Below are 27,295 nucleotides of genomic sequence, written 5' to 3' on the forward strand. Positions count from 1 at the left end.
CAGGTGTGTCAGGAAGCATCTGCCGGCAAGGAGACGGTCTCCTTCTACCTTCCAACGCTTTCAGTCCAAAAATATCTCTGCATAGCTGCAACAACGTTTCACCAGCTCGACAAAATCTCAAGTTTATTATGAGATTCCTGCATGAACAAATGTGGGTTCTCACTTCTATCGATGTGCAGATGACAGAGCTGTTGTTCCAAACAGCGTTTGATTTAAGCCCTAAAGAAAAATGTGTTGTTTGACCGTCAAAAATTCAGAATAGTTGGCAGGCAAAAACTGGAAAACCACAACGGTTGTAGTTTATATTAGACAAGATTTGTTAGATAAAAGTCAGTTTTACTGAAAGATGAATTTCTATTTTTATTTGATAGATTTCCTTTATTGTCCGTTTCAACCTATCAGAATGGTAGTGAGAGGATGAGGAGGTTTTTAAAGGCAGTAAGCAGAAAGGACAAGATGAAGAATGAGTACATGAGAGGAAAAGGTTGGATAGATATAGTGGGATAAAAGCTGCCGAGTAAGAAGAGAAGAGGAAGACTGACGAGGTTCACGGACACAGAGAGACGACATGCAGGTAATTGACATGAGGAAGCAGCATAAAGGAGACAGAGGTTACTCTCTGGTAATCAATAATGGTGACAAAAGGGTAGGTTCTTTAGATAAAAAATAGGAAAAAACAGTGCTTATGAAATGCTACTTGACAGCTGATTATCATACAAATTCACAATTTCTGTCACTGACTCAATACAAACAAAGCCAACAAACCATCAGCACATCATGGCACTCTGCCTCTTTCTTTGGCTAAGATCCAAATGTGTCCTTGGTGGTGTTTGGCTGTTCAATCTGCTCTATTAAAGCTCAACTTACTGCAAATGGTGAAACATTAAAATCTAAGCTTCTGGAGAAAAATCTAAGCTTGCAGGTACAAATTATTTGTCCATTTGCCGCAAGATCGAACATTTGTGCAATTAGTTGATGTGATTCAAAAAAGAAAACAAAAAGCAGCAACAAAAAGACTAAAAGAACCATGGAAAAGTGAATGAAAAATAACTGTTTTGCTTGTTTCATCCAGTGTTTGTAAGGCACACAGGGGTGGTAAGAAAAAGAAGTTGCATCGTCCCCTCAAATCATTCCCCAATTGACTTGACCTGTTTTCAGAGCTTCACTATTGGTCTCATTCTCACATGAAGTTACTCCCACTCAAACCAACGTTGACAGCTGCTGTAAAAGGTGTTCTTTTGGTTTACTTTTAAATCCAATATTAAGACCAACTGTTCAACACAGGTGACACCCATTTCAATACTGGAATCAGGCGGTAGGACCGCCCACTATTTGCACAGAGAATGATTTAGTTTTTACACAAAACAAAAGAAAAGCAGAATGTAGTTTGTTTGTTATGAACCTCCTCGTTTGTTTGTTTGTGTCTTAATCCAGATTTTACGCTAAGCTAACTGGCTTCAGGCTAAAGCTGTTCATGTTTGTGAAAGGCAAAAGTGGCATAAAGCTTCTATTTCTACTCTCAGGATGAAAACAAAACTCGAGAGATAATGAAAGGTTTGCTCTACATGTAGCTGGAAGGAACTTAAAACCATGTGTTACGCGACTGTAAACAAAAATTAACTTAATGTTTTGTTTTATTTATACATACAGAAATAAAACAGAAGAGTTACTTCTTACAAGGCAGGGGTCAGGTCAAGGCCCTGCTCTGCGATCGAAAGAGAACCAGCAATTTAACCGAGGCCACATGTGAAATTGTGAGAGAAAAGCTTTTCTTTTACCAGCAGTCTGTCAGGAGAGTCAGTGGAAAAAAAAAAAAAAAAAAAAAAAACAATCTGTGGAGATTGTACAATGGGCATAACAGAGCACATTTCAGAACCCTGCAAATTACTACAAGACGTAAACCTTCAAACTCTGCCTGACAGCATAATCACACTCGGACTTGACGAAGTGACGTCAAGCTGCACAGAAGTGAAATCTGATCTTTCAAGAAGGTTCTTGCTCCGAAATGCTTTCACCGTCGCCACTGGCACCTTCATATTTCCAACAGAGTGGTTTCACAGACATGAAGGAGCGCGGCTGTGTTTTGGTTGATGACAGCCCGGCTGTCTGTGCGCACATTTATACAAACACACTAATGCACCGGCACACAGCCTCGACGCGGATCGTCCATCACATCATCCAAACTAAAGCGATCAAGGTGCTTTCATGAAGCATTTACGGGACTGACACAGTAAGTATTGAGGTGCCTATAGTTGTTATGATCGTGTGTGTGTTTTTGTTTGTGTGAGTGTGTGTGTGTGTGTGTGTGTGTGTGGAGCTGCTGTGTATGAATAGTGACCCTGAAAGCCATCTGTTGATTAATGGTTCATATCTGTGAGGTGAGCCTTGGACAGATGTGACATCTCATTTAGAGAAACATCACAGCCGCTTTCTTTCATTTATCTCATCCACTGTCATGTGGTGTGTGTGTGTGTGTGTGTGTGTGTGTGTGTGTGTGTGTGTGTGTGTGTGTGTGTTCTTGTACATACTCAATTGTGGGGACCAGAATGAGTTTTTAGCCAACAGAGTGAGGACATTTTTGCAAAGTGAGGACATTTTTGCCGGTCCTCACTTTTCGACAGACCTTTTTGAGCGTTAAGACTTGATTTTTGGGTCAGGGTTAAAATTAGGTTTATGGGTTAGAGTTAGGGTTGGGCATTTATTTTTGATGGTTAGGGTACGGGGATGGGAAATGCATTCTGTCAATGAGTGTCCTCACAACTATAGAAGTACAAACGTGTGTGTGTGTGTGTGTCTGTGTGTGTGTGTGTGTGTGTGTGTGTGTGTGTGTGTGTGTGTGTGTGTGTGTGTGTGTGTGTGTGTGTGTGTGTGTCTGTGTGTGTGTGTGTGTGTGTGTGTGTGTGTGTGTGTGTGTGTGTGTGTGTGTGTGTGTGGTAATACTAGTGCTGTGAGGACATGCATCTGTTTGCAAGGCTGCGCAAAAGGATTAAATAAATACACTTTATTGCACGACATGTTTGCAGGTTGAGGACAGATCAGTAAGAGGTTCGGGTGATGTTGACATTTGAAACGTTTCTGTTTGATAAAATGATCTCAGATGAGATTGATTTGTTGGGGTGCTTTATACAGTATATCCAAGTGTAAACATATCAACTGAACCACTGTGCCCTAAAAAAAGGATTTTTATCCATTTTCAAGAAAAGTGTCACAGAAAAATTGTAACCACGTTTAAAAAAAAAAAAAACAAAAAAAAAAAACCTCATCATATCTATCTGTATGAAGAGAGGAAAAATTACTCCCTCACACAAGTTTACAGTCAGTAATCAACCAAACATTAAATTTGATTGTGGAGAACAACTACTTTTAGTTAACGTTAGAAACTAAGCTTCACCATGTAAACTCCGACCTCCTCACTGAGAGCCCAGAGCGCCAACTACTATTTTCGCTGCAACGAAACAGCGCAAACCACTGTACCACTGTGCCAACAGAGGTTCAGCCCAAAGAAGTCAATACACAGGCTGTAACAGGAGTCAGAAGCAACGATTTTTATTGAAATTCTGGAACTCCTTCTTGATAAGTGGTGTAAAAGTGGGGAATAGTATTATGTATTATAAACTAAGCATAAACAGTAAAGTAATCTGCCAGACGGACATTTCCCATTAGTTGTGACAAAGCTTCCTGGCAATAAATATTACACCAGTCAAAATCTTGATTATTTCCTGTTTGAATGGGTCCATATTTGTGACGAACATTTGTGGGATGAGCAGCAGAGCCGAGTGTGAGGGCTGCACCAGTGGAACATTTGTCAAATCTTGTCTGTCAAATGCTGAAAAGCTTTTCTTGGCCGGTGCCATCAACTGTCATTTTGAGCTTCTGGTCGCCCCCCAGGCGCTGACAATCGGGTCCCTAATCTGGCACCTTGAAAACAGTGGCAAAACTAGGATGGCTGTATTGGATGTACTTTGTGTGTTTCTGCCATGTGTGCTGACATTTGTCATATTGCAGCAGCGGTGAAAAGGTGTCATCTTTAAAGACACTGTACCAGCTGACCTGTCCAAATGGAAGATTATCAGCTGCACACACATTCAAAGCCGAAAGGTCAATCTGATCTCTTGGCAGCTCGGTGCTCTTAAAACACCGGCCTCACCGGCGGTGACTGATGGACTTCAATTTTCTCTTCCTCCTGTTCGTCTCGCCTCCTCCCAGCAGGAGTCTGAATACGCGGCTTTGAGCGGCTCGAGGGGGAAAGAGAGATGGCCGTGTTAGCCGAGGCGTAGCGAAAAGATACGGAGAAGGAGAAAGGACATGAGCTGTCAGAGGTACAGTAAAGGAGAGGCGGAAAGAAGACAAACTGCAGTTTCACGATTTACTCGGAAGTTAAATTTGTTTGCATTAAAACGTGGCTCCACTGGAAGGGTTAGGCAAACTTTATGTCCGCTGCGCCGCAAGCAACTTCTTTTCTGCCCATAAAGACGCCTCCCGGGCCTTTAAGGGACGGAAATAAAACCCTGAGTTCACTCCTCGAGGATCTGCAGCAATTGACATTTCAGTTTAGGAGAGACAAACAAAACGGCACCGTCAGCGATCCCGGCAACTTGGGGCATCCTGCCGCTGTAAAAATCAAACTTCGGTTGAAATGAAGTGTTCTCTCAGCTCGTAGCACAGTGATCCGATTTGCACGGGGTTTGGGTAAAAGCTGCACAGGCTTTAAAAGCAAATGGCTGAAAGTGAAGAGAAGGGAAAAAAACCCTTTCAGTTGAAATGTGACTGATTTGCGACCAAATGAGATGTGAGACGATTCACTGTTAACACCCAGCTGAGCAGCTTCAGGTAGAAATGACCTGTGACTGCGAATAAGATGAAGGTTTTCACTATTTCAGCACGGCTCTAATTAGCAGCTCAACAACATGACAGATCTCTTCCATTAATTCCCTACATCAAAACTGACTAATTTAAAACAGTAAGAAGAAATCCGATCTCACCTGGTGCAGGGCGGTAAGACCGTCTTCATTGCAGAGGTCTGGACTCACATTGTTCTTCAGCAGGTAACGAACTGGTGAGAAAGGAGAAAAAGACACATCTTTGAATCACAGATTGCAACAAATTAGATCCCTTCTCGGGGTCTCGACCCACTTCATGCATCACTTTAACAAATCAGCTCAGGACTAATTACCGCTAAACATCGGTATTTGGTGACCGAGGATTGAATTGTTCTGAGCCTGTTGTCCACACACACAAATTGGAAATGTGATTCAGCAATTTTTTTTTTTCCCCCCATTATCAATATTTGTGAGAGATTGGAAATGTTTGAGCGGTACGGAGGAGAAACGAGAGCATTGGTGAGTCTAATGCAAACTAATTCCTCTAAGTGAGCACCTAAACGTAACCTTTTGTCTCCGAGTGACATCACCAATCAATCTGCAATCCATTAATCGTGACGCATCGCCATGATGCATCGCTGCAGGAACTCCAATCTCTCAAATTATCAGCCCTGCCAGGATATTACCCCGCTGACCTTGGAAATATAGATGAGCGGGTGAAGGGGGTGAAGGGGGAAACGGGGGATGATGTAATGAAGCCAGGGATTACAGCGTTGGAACGCGTCGCAGTGCGAGCAGATAAAACGCTCGGCTCAGGCTCTGATTCTCAAACTAGCAACCCTGGACAGCTGCCGGGCGGAGAAAACCTGCCAGCCTGCACAGGAAGTGGTGGAGGCACGTAGGGCACCTCTCTCTGTCATTATTATCCCTTGTTTTTGGCAGAGCTGCCATCTGCCTTCACTCAAAAATACACAAAAAAAAAGAAAAAAAAAAAGGGATGAATGTTACCACATCTGTCCCATCGACTGGCAGGAAAACAATCCCAAACACATTAACTAGGTCCGCCACGAAAGCACATGTAATGTCACAAAGACACGTGTTGATAAAAATGGTACACATGATCCCCATAGGAAACTTTCTTAAATAATATTATATATATAAAAGATTTAATAATAAATGTGATTAATTATTAACCTGCCTGTCTCATTTTATATTCAGAGCTCATAGAGTCAAATTAGTATAACAATGAAAGAGACAGAATTGGCCATATATATGTTGTAATTCCCAATATGGGAAAAATTGCTGATTTATTTTGTTCTTTTAAAAGGTATTTATGTTGGTATGTTGTTTTTTGTACATAAGATTTAATTAAGTAGGAGCAGGATGCAAAGTTTTAGAGGTAGAGGAATAAAAAAATCTGATGAATGTTTTCAGTTTGAATATGGAGGTACATGGTCATTCTATGAAATCCTTCTGTTGTCAAACCTGTTGCACTAATTGTTAACTCCAGCTCACTTTACAATTATTTTTTCCCTTAACTTCGACTATATTTAGTGCAAGAATTATTTTCTTATTAAATAAATGTCAAGTTCAAACAATGCTTATACAATTTATTAATCAGTTTTTATTGCAATGCTACATACAACAGCAAAGAATCCCATTTGTTGTTAAATTCTGTCACTATTTTTCTCTGGATTCTGCAGAACTCTTAAAAAAAATATAGATGAGGTGGTTCAATGACTTTCAGACTCCAATATTTTCATCTATCAAACCACATAAAAGCGAGAAGGTAACACCCAGAGAAAAACATTTTTTCTTCCCTGCAGTCTTTTCTTTCTCTGATTTGAAATTACTCCGCTTCTCATTAAGAGATAAACAAAATCTGACAGGTTCCTCAGAAGACAGAGGCAGCGAAGGGAGAAATCCATGGAAGATAAATCATCTGGCCCAGTTTGACGCAAACAGTTTGAGCAGCAGGAAAACAGAAAAAGAGGAAATTATGTGGAGCAAAAATCCCTGAATGGCCCAGAACTCATTACTGTGTGGTTATGAACCCCAACCTCTTGACTATTTGTTTGTCTGCTCTCTTTCTGTTTTATTCCGTTTTCAGGTTGGTCGTGCCCCGCTGGCGCCATCCAAACTCCTGTTTACTGTTTGACGTGTTGATGTGTCGGTGACCAATTAACCTCATTTAAAACCATTTCGACGGTGTATCAAAATTGATTCAGATATGACGCTAATTCTGTGAGAACAAAGTAGGATCAAGGCTTTTTTTTTTTTTTTTAAAGTATGTTTCCCATTTATTTTAACTACATGACATGGAGGTTGAGCAGATTGTGTGAAAAAGTGAAGAAGCTTCAACCGATTCACCCATAAGGCATAAATGAAGCCGTCTGACGCTGAGAAAAAAGATCTGAGTTGCTCTTAAATTGAGCTCAGTCGTGTGAAGGAAGGAAAAACAAAAGAAACTGATGCAAACCAACTTTGAACGTCGCTCGGCAGTGCACTGCAAGAAGAAAATACATCACTAATACCTGTTTCATAGACAGAGCGACACAGTCTATAATTTTCAACATAACCTTTAAACTTTCTCATCTCTTCGTGTCTTGTTATTGAGGTGACACATCTGCTCCTTCATAAAGCAGAAAATGTCACAATTCCTTTCATTACGAACTTGACCGCATTAATACGTCCAATTCTAGTTTTTGAGGAGTACAACAATGGAAATAAAATGTAAAATGTATAAGCCTGTGAAACAGACAGAAGTAACCAGAGTAATAAACAGATGCCAAAATAATATGACCTCGGTACAGTCGTGAAACTTCCTTGTTATTCGTCACCTCTGAGGAAGAAATACTGCTTTATCCACCAAGCTGCTGCAGCTGGATGTTTTTTTTCAGTGAACACACCTGCCTGATTCCTCCAAACAGCTTCTGCAAGAGTCTTTGATGAGACAGAAAAAAAAAAAAAAAAGGCGCTGCAGCTGATTCCTTCTGGGAAAAAAAATCTCTCCAGTCTGAAAAAGCCTGACTCCCCACATATTAACTTCATTTTTTATTATGATAGCTAATAAGACGAAGGGAGGCGGCGTGTACCGGAAAGCGAGGCCATGACACTGAGAGGAATTTGAAGGTAACCGGCCAGGACAGAGTTCAGCACTTCTGTTCCACTGGGAGTGTTTTGCAGGAGTCTTGAAGTGAGGGACTAAAATGGCAGCTGGTCCACTGCGGAGGCACATTGTGCAAAATGTGGCGAAGAGAGCGCTTTTTAAAAAAAAAAATAAAACTGAAGGATGAAAGGGCAGGAGTCATTACAGAACTTCCTGTACGCTGCACTATTAAACCTTTGATGAATATGACTGTCAACGCCGCTCTCGTGTCGTACTTCGCCTTGTCTGAGCAGTCTCGGCCTCATCCCGCCGTCCTGTGAGATCTGACTGAGCACAACGCTGAAATGTTCCGGCGAGACCCAGGAGGATTTGATCCAAGGTTACAGAGTGCAAGTTCAGTCCGACCGCATCCAATAAATGTCACGCCGCATCGCTGCCTCCCCGTGTGCATTCGCACAGGCAAGTGTTGTAAATCAAGAGCGGAACAACGCGGGTTGTAAACAACCAATCTCAGAGGAGCTACAGTGCCAACATCTTCTTACGCAGCATCCTCTGTGATTTTCTTGTAATTACATGTCTGGAGTTGGAAATATGAGCAGACCAAATGTCACATCGCGCTGCCTGAGGAGACCAAAACTGAATTCAAATTAGCCTGCAACCCACATTTGAATAGAGGATTTCTAGAGGATGGCAGCAAGCCAGTGCAGACAATGAATAAGAATTTATGGTGAATATTAATTAAGCTCTTCATTGTACATGCATGAGTTGTTTCAACATGCAACAGTTTGAGAGGAAACAAGCCCCAATCAACACAGAATTTTACTGTATTCTGCTTGTTTTTTGGTTATTTTCTAACTTCTCAAACCGCTAATGATGAGTTGAGCGTAGTTTGGCCTCCTCATCTGTCCCTATGACCTCTCAATGACCCCTGGTTATCCCAAACATCATCAAGTCAAATGAAAGTTTCTTTAAATGCAAGTTAAGTCAACGCTTGTTAGCTCATCTGTGCACATGGATTAATGTTCCCTCTTGTTTAAAGACTCTTTCCCTTGTTGCGTGAGTTATCGCAAAGGCATAGTATATATTTTCCATATATTTCCTAAATAAGTGCTATGGGATGACCTTTGGAAACTGCCGTGATAATCAAAAAAATGGAATAGGCAATTCAAGAGGCCAATCTTGAAGCTTTTAACAGGATTTATTGCAACATAACAATGCACTTAGGCAGCTCTCTAACTAAACAAATATTTATACAAAGAAGCAATTCGAGCAATGACTGAATGCAGACACATGTTCAAGCTGTTAATGCTGAGAAAAAGTGGATTAAAACTTCCAGACAAAGCCAAAAACCCATGTATGAAGCATAATTAGATTCAGGCTGGACCAGACAGACCAACTACAGTGTCATTTCCTTTATTTGTTTCTATTCACCAGAAGAAGAAGAAAAAAAAAACCCTCAACTAATGGAAAATCAATATTTCCAATAAAATGACTACATCCGAGATCTATTATCAACCCTATTGCATCCTGAGAAGCATTCATCAGCATTAAGCATGTAGGTATAATGAGCCTTTAATTCACTCGAAGCTACGTCGCAACATTATTTAAGCTTTCCTTTCTTGATTTTTAATTTAGTGAAACAAATGAATTGCTGCAGCCAGGAGTCACAGTGCGAACATGAAACCTGCACAGCTGTAAGCAGAGGATTTCAGGAGCTCATAAGAGGATTGTTTTGCTTTTTTAACTCTAAGTCTAAATAGACATTAACCTTTTTTATTTTTTATTTTATTCCCTGAATTCTGGTTTTGAGAATTAGAGTGTTTAACTCCAGCAGAGTCGGGAACAAAATAAATATTCAGAAACCATTTGCGGTATAATCCATCCTTAAGGGCAGATGCAGCCCGTAGGATTACATAAATTTAGAAACAAAATAATTTGTATTGTTTGTCTCTACATTGACAGTAGATGTGATCGTGAATGTGGGTGTTTTTCCAGTGATGGACTGGCGACAAGCTCAGGGTGTATCCTGTCTTCGCCTTTGAGCCAGCTGGGATCGGGTCCAATCTCCTGCAGCCTTAAGTTGTATAGAGTACTATCAAAGACAAATGGATCGATAGTTTAATTTTGTACACCTTTTTCTTTAGCGTACAGTCTCTATAATTGAACATGGCAGCTTTAACATTTTACAGACATGTTTCCTACATGTGGGAACTAAACATGGTGAGAAACACTGTATCCTGTAATCAACAACATGTTGTGGGAAAATGCAAATCAAGGATTTTCTTTCTGTAAGGAGCATCTACGCCAATCATTGTGAGTCTGCCATGTTTTTGGTTCAATTTCTGATTTTTGGCTCAGAAAAGTCTCTAAACAACAGAACAGCAGACTAACAGATTCTCAGCCATCGGCAGAACTACAGCTAATTAGGATACCCTTTCCCCCCCCATTTTTTAAACTTTAAATAATGATTTCAATATTTTCTATATAAAGTTTTGTGATTGCTTTAGTTTATGATACAGTGAATTCCATTTGTGAAAAGAAAGACAGGAATAAAAAAAGATAATGCAAAACATACACTCAAAATAAAAAAAAAAGGTAAAAAGTGAACTGGACTTTCACTGGGGGATTTACAGCCACACACGAGTCGATAAGCAGTGCAGGTCCACAGCCTTCACCATCAGAAACACTCACAAACATGCTCCAGGTCTGACTGTAGCACCACATGCTCAGAACATACTAATTACTCTAATCCAGCAAATCAATCCTGTTGCACGTGAATTATATTTACCCACAATGTGATGCAGGCTGTATTGTTTCTGATGCTGATGAGGAAATGAGCGTTGACACCTAATGCTGTATAATCCATATTCAAGCAGGAGCATCTCAGAGTACCGCTGCTGTCAAATGTGAACCAGTGTATTCAGAGTTTCCAGCAACATCTAAGCATATATTTTGTACAGACGGCTTAGACAAACACAAAAACACATACAGAGAACTATAAAACAAATGTGCTGATAAGATGTGATGACTACTGTTGTGCTGGACTCCTCCAGACTGTTCTCACTGCAAGTTTGGAGGTATGGAGCTTTGAGTGGCATCTGTGGAGCCCTTACCGTTCAATAAATCTCTCTTTATTGGAGGCAAAGTGAGGTTTTCTGAGGTTGTGTAACGTTCAGCATTTAACATCCTGTTTCCTTTCACTTGTTCTCTCAAGGCCTCTTTGCTCCCTGCTAAAATCTTTGGCGAACAGTATCGTGATAAAAACATGGCAGTTCAACCAAATATTCCTGCTTTTAACAGGGAAATAGTCCTCATCACAGGCATTTATATGATCAGTCCAAAGCATCAGTCAATGTCAGTGTTTCTCTAAAAACTAATTTATTTTATTTTTTGGCACAGTGGGCCCATCAACCTTTGTTTGAGGTTTTTGAAATCAAACAGTGCAAACGGAGCTGCCTTCGCATAGCAGCTACAAGCACAGTATGCAATTTTATGCCGTCGGGGGTTTGTCAATCACAAGTGCTTTTAAAAAAATCTGTTGCCGTTAAAGAGTGTGGGATCATGAAAGTTATGTTTACCACCATTGATGCAATTTATCATGGTACAACAGATCAATCTCTACATTACCGGCTAATTACCTCTTCTGCATGTGAGGTCGACACACGAGCAGTGTAGAAGGTTCAGCGAGGTTGATATGAAAACGCAGTGAGGTCAGAGGCTTCAGGGCTGCACTGCTACCTGAAGGGAAGGGACTTGGCTTTTGAATTCGAGCCATTAAAAAATATAGCCAAGGTGAATGCGGAAAGTTTTCATGCTGTCTGGGGCAGATAGCAGCATGTGAAATACACATGGACTGTGCACGTAGGATTGTTTGTTATTTGTGGAAGTTTTTAGGATCACGATTTAGAATGGATCAAATCAGGATGCGACAGCTTCTTGATTTCAGAGATGTGGGCTGTCACTCTGGAACAGACTCTTTTTTACACAGCAGCTTTCCACAGTCCTGAGCTTCAGCTGTCACTTTCACTACTGTTTAGCTGAACGGACAATAGCTTCAAACTAACGTGTAAAAGCTCCTAATCTCTGAAAGAAAGTGGATGTGACAGTAATTTTAATGTTACACCAATAAGACACCTTTGGATAATTAGGACAATCAGTACAACCGTCGATAATGTTGCAAATGTTGCGATGTCTTAACCATTTCTTTTCTATTTATTGTGTGTATACTGCAGATTAACATCAATGAGTTCAGCTGCTCTTGACTTTGTGACACTTGTTTCTTTGCTGATTGCAGGAAGTCAAGCAGTCAAACAAACCTGATCCAGTCAAAGGCAACGCAGTGTAACAGACCTTAACTTGATTAAGTGTATTGATTTTGCTTTCAATTCCAATATCATCAGAAGCATCTTATGCAGTGCCCAACTTAAATTTCAATTCCATTACCTAGCCTTTTCAAAAACTATGAGCAATAGTATTATCAGATTTTCGAAGGTAGTGATTCAGTACCTTCATTTTCCACGAGTGGATCTTTAACAGCTTAAAAAATGAATGAACTGCTGAATACAACCAATTAAAATAGCAGAATCCAGTACTGTGAAAACTTTAGGATATAAAAGATGTTTGAAAAAAATGTCATGCAAAAATAACCATGAAAAAATTAATATTTAATCAAGATCTGGAAAGTTCTAATGTAAGTAATGAAACAAAAAAAATTCCCAAAGAACTCCAAATACTCACACAACAGAAGAATATCTTTTCACCCTACTAAAACAAACTCGACTTTTCACCAAGACAGACAATAATCCAGAGGTTGTCAGCTTCAAGATAAATAATAGAGGGGTGTGAAAATAAAAGAATCAGTGAGAGTGACAGTGTGTGTGAACTCCAGCAGTCGATAAACACCCCGACACCGTTGACTTCCCCTGTTATTAATTAAACACGTACTCCAGCTATAAATACAAAGCAGTGCTGCAGCACCGGCCAGTCTGAGAGACCGCATTAATGTTTGTGCACACACAATTACCCGAACGCAGGGTATTAGAAACGATTATGTGCACATCATTTCTAATACGCGGCGTGGAGATTGCTCCCGCCGCTAACGTGTTGGTCATGTGTGCAGTGATGTATGAACACCTCTGCTTCCCCATTGTTTGGAAAAGCAATCCTGAGGGTGACGGTCGTCTAACGGCGTCCGCTGGAGGAAGGAGCCAGATAAGCTCTTCCTGCTCTCCAGGATGGAAATTATACATTTTGAAGCATATTGGATTAGGAAATGCACATGCAGGCGGCACGGATGCACTCTGCACCATCAAAAAGCCTGACGAGTGATTGGTGGGGTGTTGGGTTTTTTTTGTTTTTTGTTTTTTTTAAGGCGAGAGTGCACCAAAATGTATGCGCTGGTGCTGAATGTCGCTCTCAGGGAAACGGCGGCCGCTGATGCATTAGCCGAGATGAAATGAATCTCAGTCATGATGTGTGATGCGTCTGATGCGAAGGAAAATCAAGAAGCGAGACTGCTGTAAACAGCTCGAGGGGAAAGCCTTTCAGCCACAGCAAAGTTTGACAAACATACTTTTCATATGGTCATGTTCCCGCTTAATATTTATGAATGTTTCTGTAGCTGTTTTGTTTCAACGCTCTTTTAATGCATATTTTATGCTGTGGGCTTGTTGGTTTTGTCTTTTTCCATGTCTGGCTGGAGTGTTTGTTTTATTTAGTTTTCAATCTTTGGTCTGTCCAACTCAATTTGGGTAAACAGCTTTCAATAAAAAGCTCATGAAATTCAGATTCTCCATCTCTTTTGCAACAAACCATAGTGTGAAGGTGCACCGTGTGTGCAGGGCAATAACACAGCGACGGCAGACCTCTTTATCATGTCAGAACAGAGACGCACACAGACACAAATAGAAGCGCATCAATACTCAGAATTAGTTTTTCCTCTTCAAAGACTCGGAACATGTGTTCTTGTTCTGAAGCTTCAAAACAGAATCCAATTACATTTTCATGGCAAGTTTATTCACAGTGTGCAGACGTTAATGAATCATACGTTTGAATCAATTTACAGAAACATTTTATTCCTTTATTTATTTTACTTGGTTTGACAGACATGTTAATTATATGTATTAACATGAGATCTGTTTGGGAAGGGAAAATGTGTTGTAGGTATTGTCCAAACCGCTATCGAGTGATATGTTATAAAAATTAAAGCTCGACTGAAAGATTGATTGATTTTAAACATCATGAATTGTAGGGAAAAAAAACAAACAAACAAGAGAAATAAAATAACACCAAGCAGCCACAAAAAATTCTACCGGCTTAATCTCATTAACATATTGTGATTAGCAGGCAAGACAATAACCTCAGTGAACACAGGACTAATAAAATACGGTCAAAACCTCATGATTGAAAATTCATCTGAATAATTACAATTACAAACAGTAAAAAGTTAATTAGCAGCTGTGTTAAGCTGTGTTTATGACTTTCAACACGTCCCAAAATGACTTAAGTCAACAAGGTACTTGTTTGGAAAGCAAAAACAACACAAACAGCAACGGCTGTTGCTCTTCCTCAGTGTTCCGACAAAAGATTTGATTGATTTTGCAACTGGAGAGCTGTGAAATGTACAACCACTGACTTATTTAATATTTTTTATGTCACCTTTCACAAGTTGGACTGCAAGGGTAAAAGAGAAATGTGAACAAAATGCCTTATACTTCTCCTAAAAGCAGACAATGGGGGATAAAATGCTGCTGTAAATTATACAGACTGATAGAAATGTGCCCAAAGGAAATTGATGGTAGAAAGTAAAAGAGAGCTGGCGACATAAAGCATGAATGTGATCCCTATCTGTCTGTGCCAACACCCTGTGGGACCGAACAAACACGCAAACACGAGAATCTTTTTAAAAAGCAGAGCATTACAACCAGGGATCACCATGGAGATTATCTGCCGCCCCACAATCCAGCAGCAACACGCTGCAGAAAATCTCATGCACGCCTTCCTGGGCAGGTCCCATAAATTCCCAGCGAGGGAGGAGCTGGAGCTGGACGAGATGCCTCCAAAAAGATAAAAGATCCATCAACAAATAACGCCACGGGAAGAGGAGCCCACCCTTCCTTCCTGTTATCATGCTGTGCCTCAGCAACACTGCGTGCGTCAGTGTTTAGTTTTATGTCTGAGATTGCAATGATTCCAGCCGCTTTTCAGAGGGTTGGAACTTCCCTGAATGCTGATAGTTATTAAGAAGTTCTTCAAAAACAGTGAAAGCTGAAGTGGAACCAGAGCCATGAATACTAATGTAAAGGAGTCTTTAGATTTCCAAGTCGCCTCTAATTAAAATTGTAAATCCTCTTTGTTGCAACAGCACAGTGACGCTGACCTTTCGAGGAGCTATTACCAGAAGGAATGCAGATTTTTTTTTTTTAGGTGGAACAGAGACACATTCTTCACTATCAAAAGGTCCCAACAGTTGGTGGTGCGATACATCTGGAAGTGGGGCTGACATGCCACGGTTTACCTGCGCTCAAGGGCCCTTCAGCACAGACAGGATGGATATATGCAAATATGCATATATTATTAATTACTGAACCACACGGGTGTGCATTTGACTACATGACAAACTTCTAATATGTGAAAAATATATCCAAACTCAAATTAAAACAAAAAAATGCTAAATAAAGGTTGTTTTTTTTTATATATATAGAATTTTTTTTTTGCCTGACATTTTCTGATACGGTGTGCCCAAAGCTTCTATCACTGAGCTTTTTGCTCAGGTGAAAACTCTGCAGTTTATCCTGGGTCTTCAAGGTTGTAATCTGATGTAACTGTTGGCAGATGACTCACTGATCTGAAAACAAACAAACTGAGCGCGTCAGCGCACATGTTTGAAATAATGAAGAGAGCATAACCATCGGTGACTGTATTATTGCACTTCTAATCAATCATTTCTGATTTGCATTATGTCTTTCAAAATTAATATCTAAAAGAAGCAATTAAGAGGAAGAAAAAGTACAAGAACAAAGAAAATACAGAATGATTTCCCCCACAAATGTTACTTTGAACCATATGCTTGTTTGAAGATAAAAGTAAAAGGGATTTTTCTATTATCTTTCAAAAGTCATTATTTATCATATTATTCTCATGTTCTCCTGGTAGACAGCTGAAAACAAGCTGATATCTGTTCCATGTTATAGCAGGGTCTAAAAGACTTTTTTTAATTGAACAATGTCAAAACATTCAGTAATTCTAGGCCCATTTTTCATCTGAACAATTAAAGAGCATTATTGGGATTATGATAAGCAATCTATAGCAGGAGAAAGATAGTGGGATGTGTGGAGGGGGTTTCTTGCTTAAAATACGGTACTCTTTACTCATTTTTGCTGGAGCAGTGATGAGCTGGAGGTTTCAGGAAGCCAGCTTGCAACTGAAGCCAACAGGGTCACTGCTGTGGGTCCCTGAGCAAAACCCTTAAGCCCCAACTGCTCAGGATTTGTCAGGAACATCATCCAGCGTAAAACATTTGCCAGATCAAACACGCCGCTCACACGGTCTGCTGTGACGACCCTGGAAGGGAGCGCCACAAACACACACTCTCCCTCTCTTTCTCTCATCTGCTGAGAATCAGATCCTCTTTAGGCTTGAGTTTTCTCTGCGGTGAGCGAGACCTCAAGAGGCATTCAGGGACGAGCTCTGATCAATTGCGTGTCAGCAGTGATCAGACGTCGTAAGCTGCAGTGTATTAGTGAGATACACAGTGAGAAAAGCTGTTTGGGAGACGTTCTGCATCTGCTTGGGTCCTCTCACACTACTCCTGTTTCCTCTTACAGTTTAAACACAGGAGTTTTAAAAGACTCCATGAAGAGTGAGGCTCTGTCACATTTTTTTTAAACATCAGCGTCAACAATGAATCTTTTGATCAGCAGCAGGTTCAGTGATTTAACGCCTTCACAGGGCTCAGATGTGTCGTAACAAGGTTTCGAGGAGGTCCCACAAATCACATCAGATCACACTGTGACGCTCTCGAACATCCATCCAGCTCCGCAGTCACACCGACTACGACAGTTTTTGGGTTCATCCTAGGATTCCTCTTACGAGACGCCCCGACGCTGCTCAGGAAGAACCTGCCAGAAAAACTGACGGCTGAGCCTCATACAAAATGCATATCAGATGGAGAGTTTCAATCGTCCCGCAGAAGAAGGGAACACGCTACATGACACCTGCAAGGCTTTGTGCTGACTAACGGCCCGTTTGAAGGAAGAGGTGTGTATGCGGTGTGGCTAATAGCAGGGATGCTGCCGGGTTCGGCTGACTCACACCGGCCTCATATCTCACAGCCGCCCATCAGCAGTAAGTCAGAATCACCAGCGAAGTGAAGATCAAGTAAAGATGATGATATGAGAGGCGCCGTGTGACTTCAGGTGCAGCGGAGTCGATGTGGAGGATTGATTTTTTTTTTTTCCCCACAGTGTATCTCTCTTTGTGAGTTTGAGGAGGCAAATATTTGTTGTATTGTTATAAAAGCTGCCGCAGGCGACTTTAAACCAGGCTGAGCTGCTGATAGCGATGAGTCTGCGGTCTGTGTGATATACCCGACCTGTCCGAGCGGTTTATAACCCTGGGATATACTGGGAAGTAGGTTCTAATGCGCACACAGCAAAGTTTCACAGCACAACGTGCAGAAGGAAGACCAACACAAGCGTGCACGAGGCTACTTCCAGTGACTTACATTTTTAAACATAAAAGGTTCAACCTCTCCGGCGAGCTTCGTTAAAGTGGCGCCTTTCTCTATATTTTATCACCAGACCTTGATCACAGCGAGGATGACGGCTTTTTTTTTTCTAGTTCATCTCACTTTTATTTTACCAGGAACTCAGATTCAGATATATTTTGCATGCATATTTGTGCCATGAAAATGGACAAAAACACACAGAGGGTAGAGGAAGAAGATGGTCATGATGTGGCAACCTTCAGTCCCTCCTTTTGTGGTTTGTAGTTTTTTGCGTGTTCAGTCTTTTCATTTAAATTCAAGTGGATGACCATGAAATGTTCAAATAAATTAGCTATTGCTCTGTCTATGGTTTGCTGGTCAAACCTGCTCAACGATAAGTTTTTTTTTTCCACCTCTGATGATTTGGAAGCTCAGCAGAAGAAAATATGACTCATAACTCCTCGTCTCAACCGTCCACACTCAGCTGCCTCGCTGCCTTTTTAAACCCTGTGTTGTTTCTGTAGTGTTCACTGACATTTTCTATTGTTTGACAACTTCCTGAATTATGCTCTTGAGAACAGTTACTCTGTGAATAGTTCATATTAACTTACTCAAATATTTTAAATAAAAATGGCCTTTTTCCAGTCTTTACCTCCGTATTTGCAACGTGTAGGTCATATAAAGAACATCTGTATCAACTAAGTGGCTGCTTAAGACTTCGGGAAACTAAAACTCTAGAGATTTAAAATGAGCTGTTCCATTTAAAAACTGATTTTTTTTTTTTTTTTTTGCCTTGTTAAAGATTAAACTTTAAGTTTCTGTTTTTTTATACTGTTTTACTTTCAGCTGGATAAAATTATGATTACAGTGCAAACGCGCCTGTCCAAGCACATTCAGCTCCCAATGCTGAAGGTAATTGAAAGAAAAATTGCCACTCATTTTTTCGACATTCATTAGGTTTTGCAGTGCCCCCATTTCCATTATTTTTCACTAATTTACAGCTAATGGGGAGAAGCTGATGTAGTGCACGTACTCATCGGTGCGCATCAGTTCCCACAAATGAGATACCTGAATCTCAGAATAACCAAATAGCCCAAAACAATGTCAAAGCGAAAAAAAACACACACACAAAATAACACAGTTGCTTCCCAAATACTCTCCAGGCATCGTAGAGCGCGCTGCCTTCGTGCTGGCTGTGCACAAAGTAGGCCAGTCGGCACGTCCATAAGTAGCAGCGAAATGACATTGGTTTTAGTAGGACGCTAAAAGAGGAGATCACTGATATAATTAGCATTCTGCTGTGTGTTGCAATTATCGTCCTCGTGATGAGCTATTAAAGGGTTTTTGATTGTATGTTTCACTGCTTTAGCAGACGTGGTAAGAGAGCACTGGAGGAGAGGCGATCGGAAAATACAACAAAACTTATAATGCGACAGGTGCATCGTGGGTCAACGTGAACAAAATAATGTGAAAGCAGGATGGATATAACATGCATCACTGAGCCCCTGTTTTGATTGAAAAACATGACAGGAAGGCAGAACAACGCCGAGCTTCAGGTGGAGACAGGCAGGGAAAAAAAACCCAGGAGTCATTCTGTGGTTTGCAAATAAGGAGAAAATCAAACTCATGTCAAGAAGACAAACTTAGATTAAGTCTATAAGCTTCATGTTCAATAACGGAGGTTTTTCAGGTTATTTCACTATGACATTGACAAGAGTCTGCTTCTGTATTTTAGCCTGCAAAAATAAATGTCAATACATGCTGAAATTAACTAATACAATGAGTGTAACCAAAACTAATAAAGTTAAGGTTTTATTAAATATAAACATTACTTTTTTTTCCCCATACTTTTGACTGGGGGACAATGAACCACTGTTCTGCAGCCCTGAATGTTGTCCTGCAAGAAATTATCTGAATGCACATGTTCTTCACAGGAAAAACTATCCATTTTCTTTACCACTTCATCCAACCCGGGGTCACAGTGGACTGATGCATACCTGAGCTGATCCAGGACAAACATGCACAAAGGTCAGGTACAGCCCGAGCTAGTCAGAACTCTAATTAACTGGCTTTAAAACATCAGCATGCTATTTCCCTAAAGGTTTATGCTCAAGAAGAAATGAATGTAAATCCTAATTCTTATAACTCGGGCAAACACAACTGTCTGAAATAGCTGGGGCGAGAGCAAACAGAACAAACACCACAGCTGAGTACAGCAGAAGCAGGTCCTTCGTTGTGCTGTTCGATGAGACGATATCTGAACAAAAAGCCTCGAACGAGGACTCGTAATGAGTCACTGTTGTGCTGTGATAGGACATCGAGTACAGAGCCAGACGGTGGAAAGTCCGACCATTTAAAATGGATGTGAATTGTTTTTCCCCTTTTCCAGAAATCATTCAAACGTGAAGAAAAAATGCCATAAAAGCACTCCTATGATTACTGCTCACATTTTGGCGCAAATCATACAAGTCTACTGACGTGTGCTCCTAAAGCACAGAGGTTGGAGAAAGATGTGCAGTGATACTGTGGTTTGCACTCCATCCTTTTACCGACAATATCCACATTCCGGTTTGACAGTTTTACGTTGGGACTGGTTAAACTCACAATACGAAAACAATTTTTTTTTTTTTGGAAAACTGCATAAGAGATTAATTGGTGACTCTACGTTGCCTCTTGGCCTGAATGTGTGATCGTCTGCCTCTGATCGGCTCAAGCGTCGATGAATCAAGCAGGACGGAAGATGAATGGACTTGGCTGCAGTTCATTCAAAGGTTGTTGGCACCTCACAATACCTCCAGTTGTATTAAAGCTAAAGGATAAATCATCTGCTCAGATTAAAATGACCTATCAATCTTCAATATCGCTTCACTGGTGGGAGCTATTGTTCCACTGAGAGTGTCGGAGGATTAAAGACTGGAGTTCCCATTGGCTCTGAAGCTTTGCTTCTCATCCCTTGTTTGGCTGGTCATTCGATGGGTGGGTGCATAGGTGCAGAGACACTGCAAGACAGAAAAACAAAGGCAGGGGAGAGCAGTGGGGCGCTGAACAGGCAGTTTGGTGATTGGCAGCAGTGGATCAAACCCGACTCACGCCGTCCCCTCCGGCGGGCCGGCATTCAGGCAGGTGGACTTCAACCGCAGCGGCTGATCAGACTCGGTCGAGCTGATGGATTTATCTGCTTTCAGTCACCATTTTCACTCTTGTGTAATGTTTATTTTCATGACTTTTATTTCTTTTCCAGTCGTGCTTCCTGCAGTCTCACAGCACGTGGCGGCCTTTCCATCAAGAGTTTTCAGCAGCTGCTGGATTTTGGATCTTTTCCAAGTCTTCCACAGAGAAAAAAGTCCAAAAAAGCATTTTCTCCTATGAAATGAAACAATTTCTGATTCAACAGCAGTATTAGATGAATTTGAATTTCCTACATTTCCGCAGGGATTAACAGTCAATAACTATAATCCGAAATACAAAATAATCTATCATTTCTCTGTGCTTCGAGTTTAGTGATCAAATCGCCCATGGTGGTTTTACTTCAGGAGTGATGCAGCTGCAACCACGTCTGATTGGGCCTCTGCAGCAGGGGGGCAGGGGCTGCAGACCTGGCAGCGGCAGGGGCAACAGCAGCAGGATCAGCAATTCTGGCTGCAGCAGCAAATGCAGTAGTGGCATCAGCAGGGGCAACGAGGGGAAGCAGCAGGCAACCGAAGTGGCAGCAGCTACGCTGGCAGCGGCAGAAGCCGGAGCAGTAGAGGCAGCAGGGGCAGCTTCGGCGGCAGGAGCAGGGGCAATAAAATCAGTAACAGTACAAACGGGGTCATTAATATTGGCTGGCAGAAGCAGCAAAAAGCAACAACAGGCTGGTCAGCCGGGGCAGCAGCGGGGCAGCAGCGGGGCAGCAGCGGGGCAGCAGCGGGGCAGCAGCAGGGCAGCGGCGATGATGCACAGTTCGTGCCTTTGCAGCCGAGTAGCTGTGGGCCACGGCTGCCTGGACCTCTCTCCGTCTGCCACAGTTACCATGGAAATAGGAGTTAACTTGAGAGTCGGGGCTCTCCCAGGAGATCGGACTGATGTGAAAGTGGGGAGGAGAGGCAGAGCTCAGCGAGCCTGTTGGCAGACCACCGCTTATTACTGCACGGCTCACTTAAGCTGCTCCCCAAACGGCAAAGAACAATAATAATAATCCTGTGACTTTGATCCTAGTGTATTAAAAAAAATGTTTGGAGAGATTCAAAGAAAGTGAGTGAGAGTGTGGCTGAGGATGAAATGAAACATGCAGCAGTGAACGACAAACGTGAAAAAAAACAATTTCTCAATAGTTTCTTGGTCTTCTGCAGGCCAAATATTTACAGTCTGCAAGGTTATATTGCTTCTACTGTGAGATTTTGGCTTGTTAATCCTGAATTATGTCACACAACCGGGGTGAGTCAGATGCCGGATTGAGGCGCAGGAGCCAGCGTGGCGAGGAGGAGACGGCGGTGCCAGTGTGTGTCAGGCTGGAGCAGCTCTGTCTGACGGCGCCCAAGGAGGAATCTCAATTTAGGAGGATCAGAAAAAAAGCGAGGGGCAGTCAGCAGATCAACGGGAGAACAGAGAAAGAGTTTTCGCTGACCTGAAGGCTGCCTGAGACTTCATGAAAGCTCTTCTAATCACAGGAGGGCTGACAGGAAAAGACAAGAGAAAAAAAACCCCCCAAAACCTCAGAGTCCGGCCGGAGTGACGGTTTGAGAGCAAAATAAAGGGACAGCTTCTCAAATGTAGTGATGTCAGGGGAGTACAACTCGCCCTGCTAATCAGAGGAGCATTCGGCAGAAGCCACCCGCGCAAGAGCGCCAGTCATTGTCGCGGCACTGCTCAGGGAAATGAAATGCCAGATCCCACTTGAGTAATCAACCCGCTCTGAATGTCACATAAAATCAACGGTGATGAAGACGGCGAGGGGGGGAAGAAGGCAGAATGGGACGAGGCGGCGGTGAAGGAGCTTTGATTTGGCCTGAAGTGGAGTGGCCTAATTTTGTCACCAGTGGAGATGAAACGCAGTAGAAGTGATCAAACTGACTGCAGTCAATGAATCAATGAGTTCAAAAAAAACTTTTTTAAAAACGCCATATGGTGTATTCTGACGTTGGCAGAGGAGACGCAATTAATGCAAAATGTTCGCTTGACAGATTGAACAGAGAGATGACTCATTCAAAAAGCTCTGAACCAGAGCGCTGCTTCTTCACAAGATATATTATTCCCTTATGTTCTGATGTTTAGGCTTAACAACGTAAATCAGAAGCAAATGGAAAAAAAAAAACAGCCACAAGAAGCACTGACGCGTCAAGAAAAATACCTTTCACTGTTTACCTGTGACTTTTCAGATTACCAGGAACACGTTCGGGTGTTTTACAAGGTCCTGTTGGGAACATTATGTTCCTTTTTTATTTAGCTTTCAGCTGCATTCTGGCTTTTCTTGCTTTCTTCTAGCACTAAATACTATAGATAAATATACAAGTGCATGAGAAAAAAAGAAGAATGAGAACACTGTGCAAAAGTTACCTTTCATTTTTCCTCGCGATTAAAACATTCACATATATTTTATTACACACAAACTGAAATGTCAGAAGTGTTTTTTGTATCATTTCAGTCATTTTAGTAGATATTGTACACTGGACAAATCTTTTTGTGCTTTATTTACTGGAAACAATGTTAAAAATGTGGTTAATCTTTATGTTTGCAGCTTATGAGTGGAAAATTCCATCCATCCACTTGTTTATAACTTTACCTAAATTGACCTGAAGAAGAAAATAGAAAAGTACTCGGCAATTCTGAGTCCTCATTTTGCTTTTTTCCTCACTTGTAAGAACAAAAAAAAACAATAAATGATTGGTATCTCAAATTTATTATTAAAATAACTTCAAAACAGCTAATTAGATTTTCTTTTATTTACCCACTAATTAAAATGTCATAGATTTAATTACTCTCTCTTGCACAAACAACAAACAGAAGGTGTGGTGTAATAAGATGTTTTGATAACAGGGGCAGGTAGACTGGGTCCCGTTGTGTTTACACACTCGTAGCGAGCTGTGTCACTACATATGAGGCACGACAGGCACCGGCCAGCTTACGAGCCACTTGTCAAAGGTCGCAGCGGCTTAACCCAACAGGTGAATAAACAACGTCTTGTGACGGCTCGCTAGTTTGTGCTGAGCAGGGAGGCAGATGGTTTACCAGCCTTCACACAAAAAAGCTGCTTTTTGAAAGACTTTGAGTTCAAAAAAATGAAGTACATGCGTTTTTAGACACATTAGAGGAAACTTACTGGAAGTGAAAGCAAGGAAAGCAAACAAACAACAGAGAGATTAAGGACACACTAAGTACTGTTTGCCTGAAATGAACCTGGTGTCGGCGGCCTTTTATATAGCAGATCCACAGCTTTGCAGCGTTCGAAGGCATTTGAAAGGAGGTGATGGATAACGAGCTTTAGGCAGCTTTCAAAGGAGGGTAAATCGGTCTCAAAGTCCATTCTTTAATGTCTGCGAGAGCAAATCGTCTGAAGATTACCAGGTGCCTTTTGTCCTGGTCCAACATCATCGCAGCAGAATCTGACACAGAGCAGCAACGCTCGCCTTGTTACAGCGCCGCTCGCGCTACCTCGGCTCTGCCCTGTGTGTTTATCATCCCACTTGTCTTTCATGTGCTCCAATCATCAGGCTTTCATCGTCATGATAAACACATTATTGGCAGCAGACTGACATCTGCCTGTTCTGGAGGTTTCTGTTCTACTGTTGCCTGTTGTCATAAGGCCCGTCCATGCTTCACATGTACGCGTTTCCGCGTCCGCTTTGGAAGGTCCGCGCACCACCGATGCGGACGCGCTTTCTCCCATGCTACATTTTGAGCTCAGCTGTGCGTGTCTCATGCAGGCGCGGTGATCCACGCATCCTCGAGAAGCTTTTCCGGCTCTACAGACTGTTTATCTGCTCCTTTATTACGGATTATTTAGAGAAAATTAAGCACATACATTGTCAGTACATTATCTTCAAGTGACCGCAAACGAGTCAAGAAATGGATTTTTCTCATTTGTTATCTTTTATTCACATCAAAAGACCAGTGATTCGCCACTCCTGTTTACACAACGGCATTTTCAAGTAAAAACTGAAGAACTTTCATTGTTTTCAGTATCTGTTTACATGACAAGAGTACTCAGAGCGACTGAAAACTGTTCCCAGGGTGGGACTTTTTGAAAATGGTCCGTCTCCCTGGAAATAGTCAAAGGTGCAACTTTTTTAAAAACTTAAAACTTAAAACTGCGCATGCAGATCGCAGCGGCAGTAAATACTTCTGCACATATGAATGTCTATGTACTCGCCATGATTAATGTTCATAGTGAATTGTTTTGTGTGTGTGTTTTCATTAAAACACACGCACACTGGCATGATAACGATATAATTTTCTTCCATTTCCATGTAAATGTACATCGTTTTAAAAAAGTTGCAGTGTAAAAGTGAAACTTTTCTGAAGCAAAAAATGCAAATACGAAGTGCTTCTACTTGAAACATTAGCGACCTAAACTTGAGGTTCAGGGTCTTCTATAAGGGGCTTCAGTGATCACAGGTGATGGTTCTCAAAATTACATTCATAACACAATTTCCAAAGCATTAAAAACAGAAAACTGCTTCTACTTTTGTATGCTGGTGTGAGAAGGTGTCATTCACTGTTGGGCAGCACTCTAATGCTTCAGGCCTACGGCGGCTCAACCTGGGATAGATAAAGAAATCCATTCTGGAAATCTAAATTAGCTGATTAATCAGCAGTGTTAGCCTCCAATATGGGACATCTTCTTCAACAAAACATAGCGTCAAACAATCAGATTTTCCAGTTTATATTTTGGCAACATGAAGCACACAGACGTTTTGGACATCTAAATATTAGCAAGTCAGTGTTTTTGTTGTTTGTTACTTTGTTTTCATGCTCTAAGAGGACCCCGACGCCTCTTTTGTTGTCCTTCACTTGTAAGAGCGCTGATCAAATATGTTTGTGCTGAGTGAAAGTATATGCAATGAAAACTATTTTATCATGTATTAACGATTTATAAATGAGATGAAACTAACCTCTAATATTGCCCAAAATGTGTTATGTTTTGTTTGATTTCTCAGAAACGTTTCTAAAAAATGACAGCTGATATGTGCAGATTATGTCAATAAGTGCATTTGCAAAGCTAAATGTCGAATGAAACTGCTCTCATTGTGCTGTTGGAGTTATTATGAAATAAATGGACCCCACTGAGCCTGATAGCAGCTTAACAACCGAACAGAAATTAAAAGTTTTGCAGACTTCTGAAATTTTTAATTAGCTGTAAAGCTGAAATCACCATCTCAGCAATCCATTGAAAAGCTACTGAGTCGTGTTCTGGAAATTATAAATGTCAACATCATGAAGGCGTCAGTAAATGTCAGAGGGTCAGCGCAGGCAGACGGACTCCCAGCTGGAGGAGGAGTGTCTGAACCAAAGCGGCGACTGACCAACACACATTACAGCTTATGGAGCGTGGACGGAAATTACAACTGTTATTAGCCGCAAATGTTTTGCATCCGTGGTACAACAGTGAGGGTGAAACTTCAGCTGGCATTTAGAGGCGTCGGCTGAAAAAGAAGTTTGAACTTTTCTGAAGATTTCACCACATAACACAATAACACTCGAGACTCCAAGTCGTATATTACAGGACATGACGACACATATGTACACCATTAATGTCTCTTTTGTTACTGGAATTCATCCTTCTTGTCCATTTAGTCTTACAATTTCTCTCCCAGCAGCACTCTGCCAGAAGTCCCCTCATACCACTTTAAAATATTTAGAAGCTTGTTCTCTCACACAGAGAGAAGGTCGCTGATTGTAAAAATTCAGCGTGAGGGTCCCATTAAGTGTCTGAGCTGGTGTAATTTTTATGAAAGTCAAATAAACTGGCTGAACCTGCACTGGCCTGCGCCGTTTGTTATTGTGTTACTCTTTAAAGATTAAAATGAAAACTTATGGTACATAAAAGAATGTGCTGAATTTTCGCTCCTCACTTAACAGAGCTTTTTTTTTTTTTTTTTAATGTCACTTATTTGCGACCATATGCCCGAGAGCAGCGAAGCCTATCTGAGGCCTCTGAAGACAAAGCCGTACCACTCTAATAAGGCAGCAGAGGAAGGCAAAGGCTCTTCTGAGACCTAATTTGCAAACAAATAATGAGAAAGAGAAAAAAAATAACAACAACAAATAAATCCACATGTGAATCCTGCCTTCAACAGGCGTTACTCGCTGGAAGAGCATTTTTTTTTTCTGTCCTGGAGCCTTAAACTTTTTCCTCGGCTGCATTTCTACGGCGATGAAATGGCAGAAGGAAAAAAAAAAAAAGTGGTGATCCAGAGGCAAAAGCCGCAGGGCTAAATGTGGAGCGTGGATTTTGAATGTGGCTTCTCAAACACGGAGCTACAAGTTGTGATTTTAGGTGGGGGATAAGTGGTAATTAAAGCGCTGATTGTTGCCACGTGAATGAACGAAAACACAGAGCGGGTTCACAGAGAGGCAAAAGACAGCCGCTCCGGTCACCGCTGGAGATCCCTGCAGCCACGGCACCAAAAGCGAACCATTTAGACCTTTAGAAAGAAGAAAAACAAGCCCACCTTCTTTTTT

General features: G+C 41.4%; 1 protein-coding gene across 2 annotated transcripts in view; it reads right to left on the reverse strand.

The window, feature by feature from the left end:
• Window positions 1-27,295, reverse strand: part of ppp1r16b (protein phosphatase 1, regulatory subunit 16B) — a 97,105-nt gene that overhangs the window by 29,645 nt on the left and 40,165 nt on the right. For both annotated transcript variants that reach the window (XM_030091487.1, XM_030091488.1), the window contains exon 3: window positions 4,983-5,053. In XM_030091487.1, the coding sequence (XP_029947347.1) occupies window positions 4,983-5,053 (71 nt within the window). The remainder of the gene's footprint in view (window positions 1-4,982; window positions 5,054-27,295) is intronic.

This window comes from Salarias fasciatus, chromosome 5, assembly GCF_902148845.1.
Source record: "Salarias fasciatus chromosome 5, fSalaFa1.1, whole genome shotgun sequence".
Lineage (NCBI taxonomy): Eukaryota > Metazoa > Chordata > Actinopteri > Blenniiformes > Blenniidae > Salarias > Salarias fasciatus.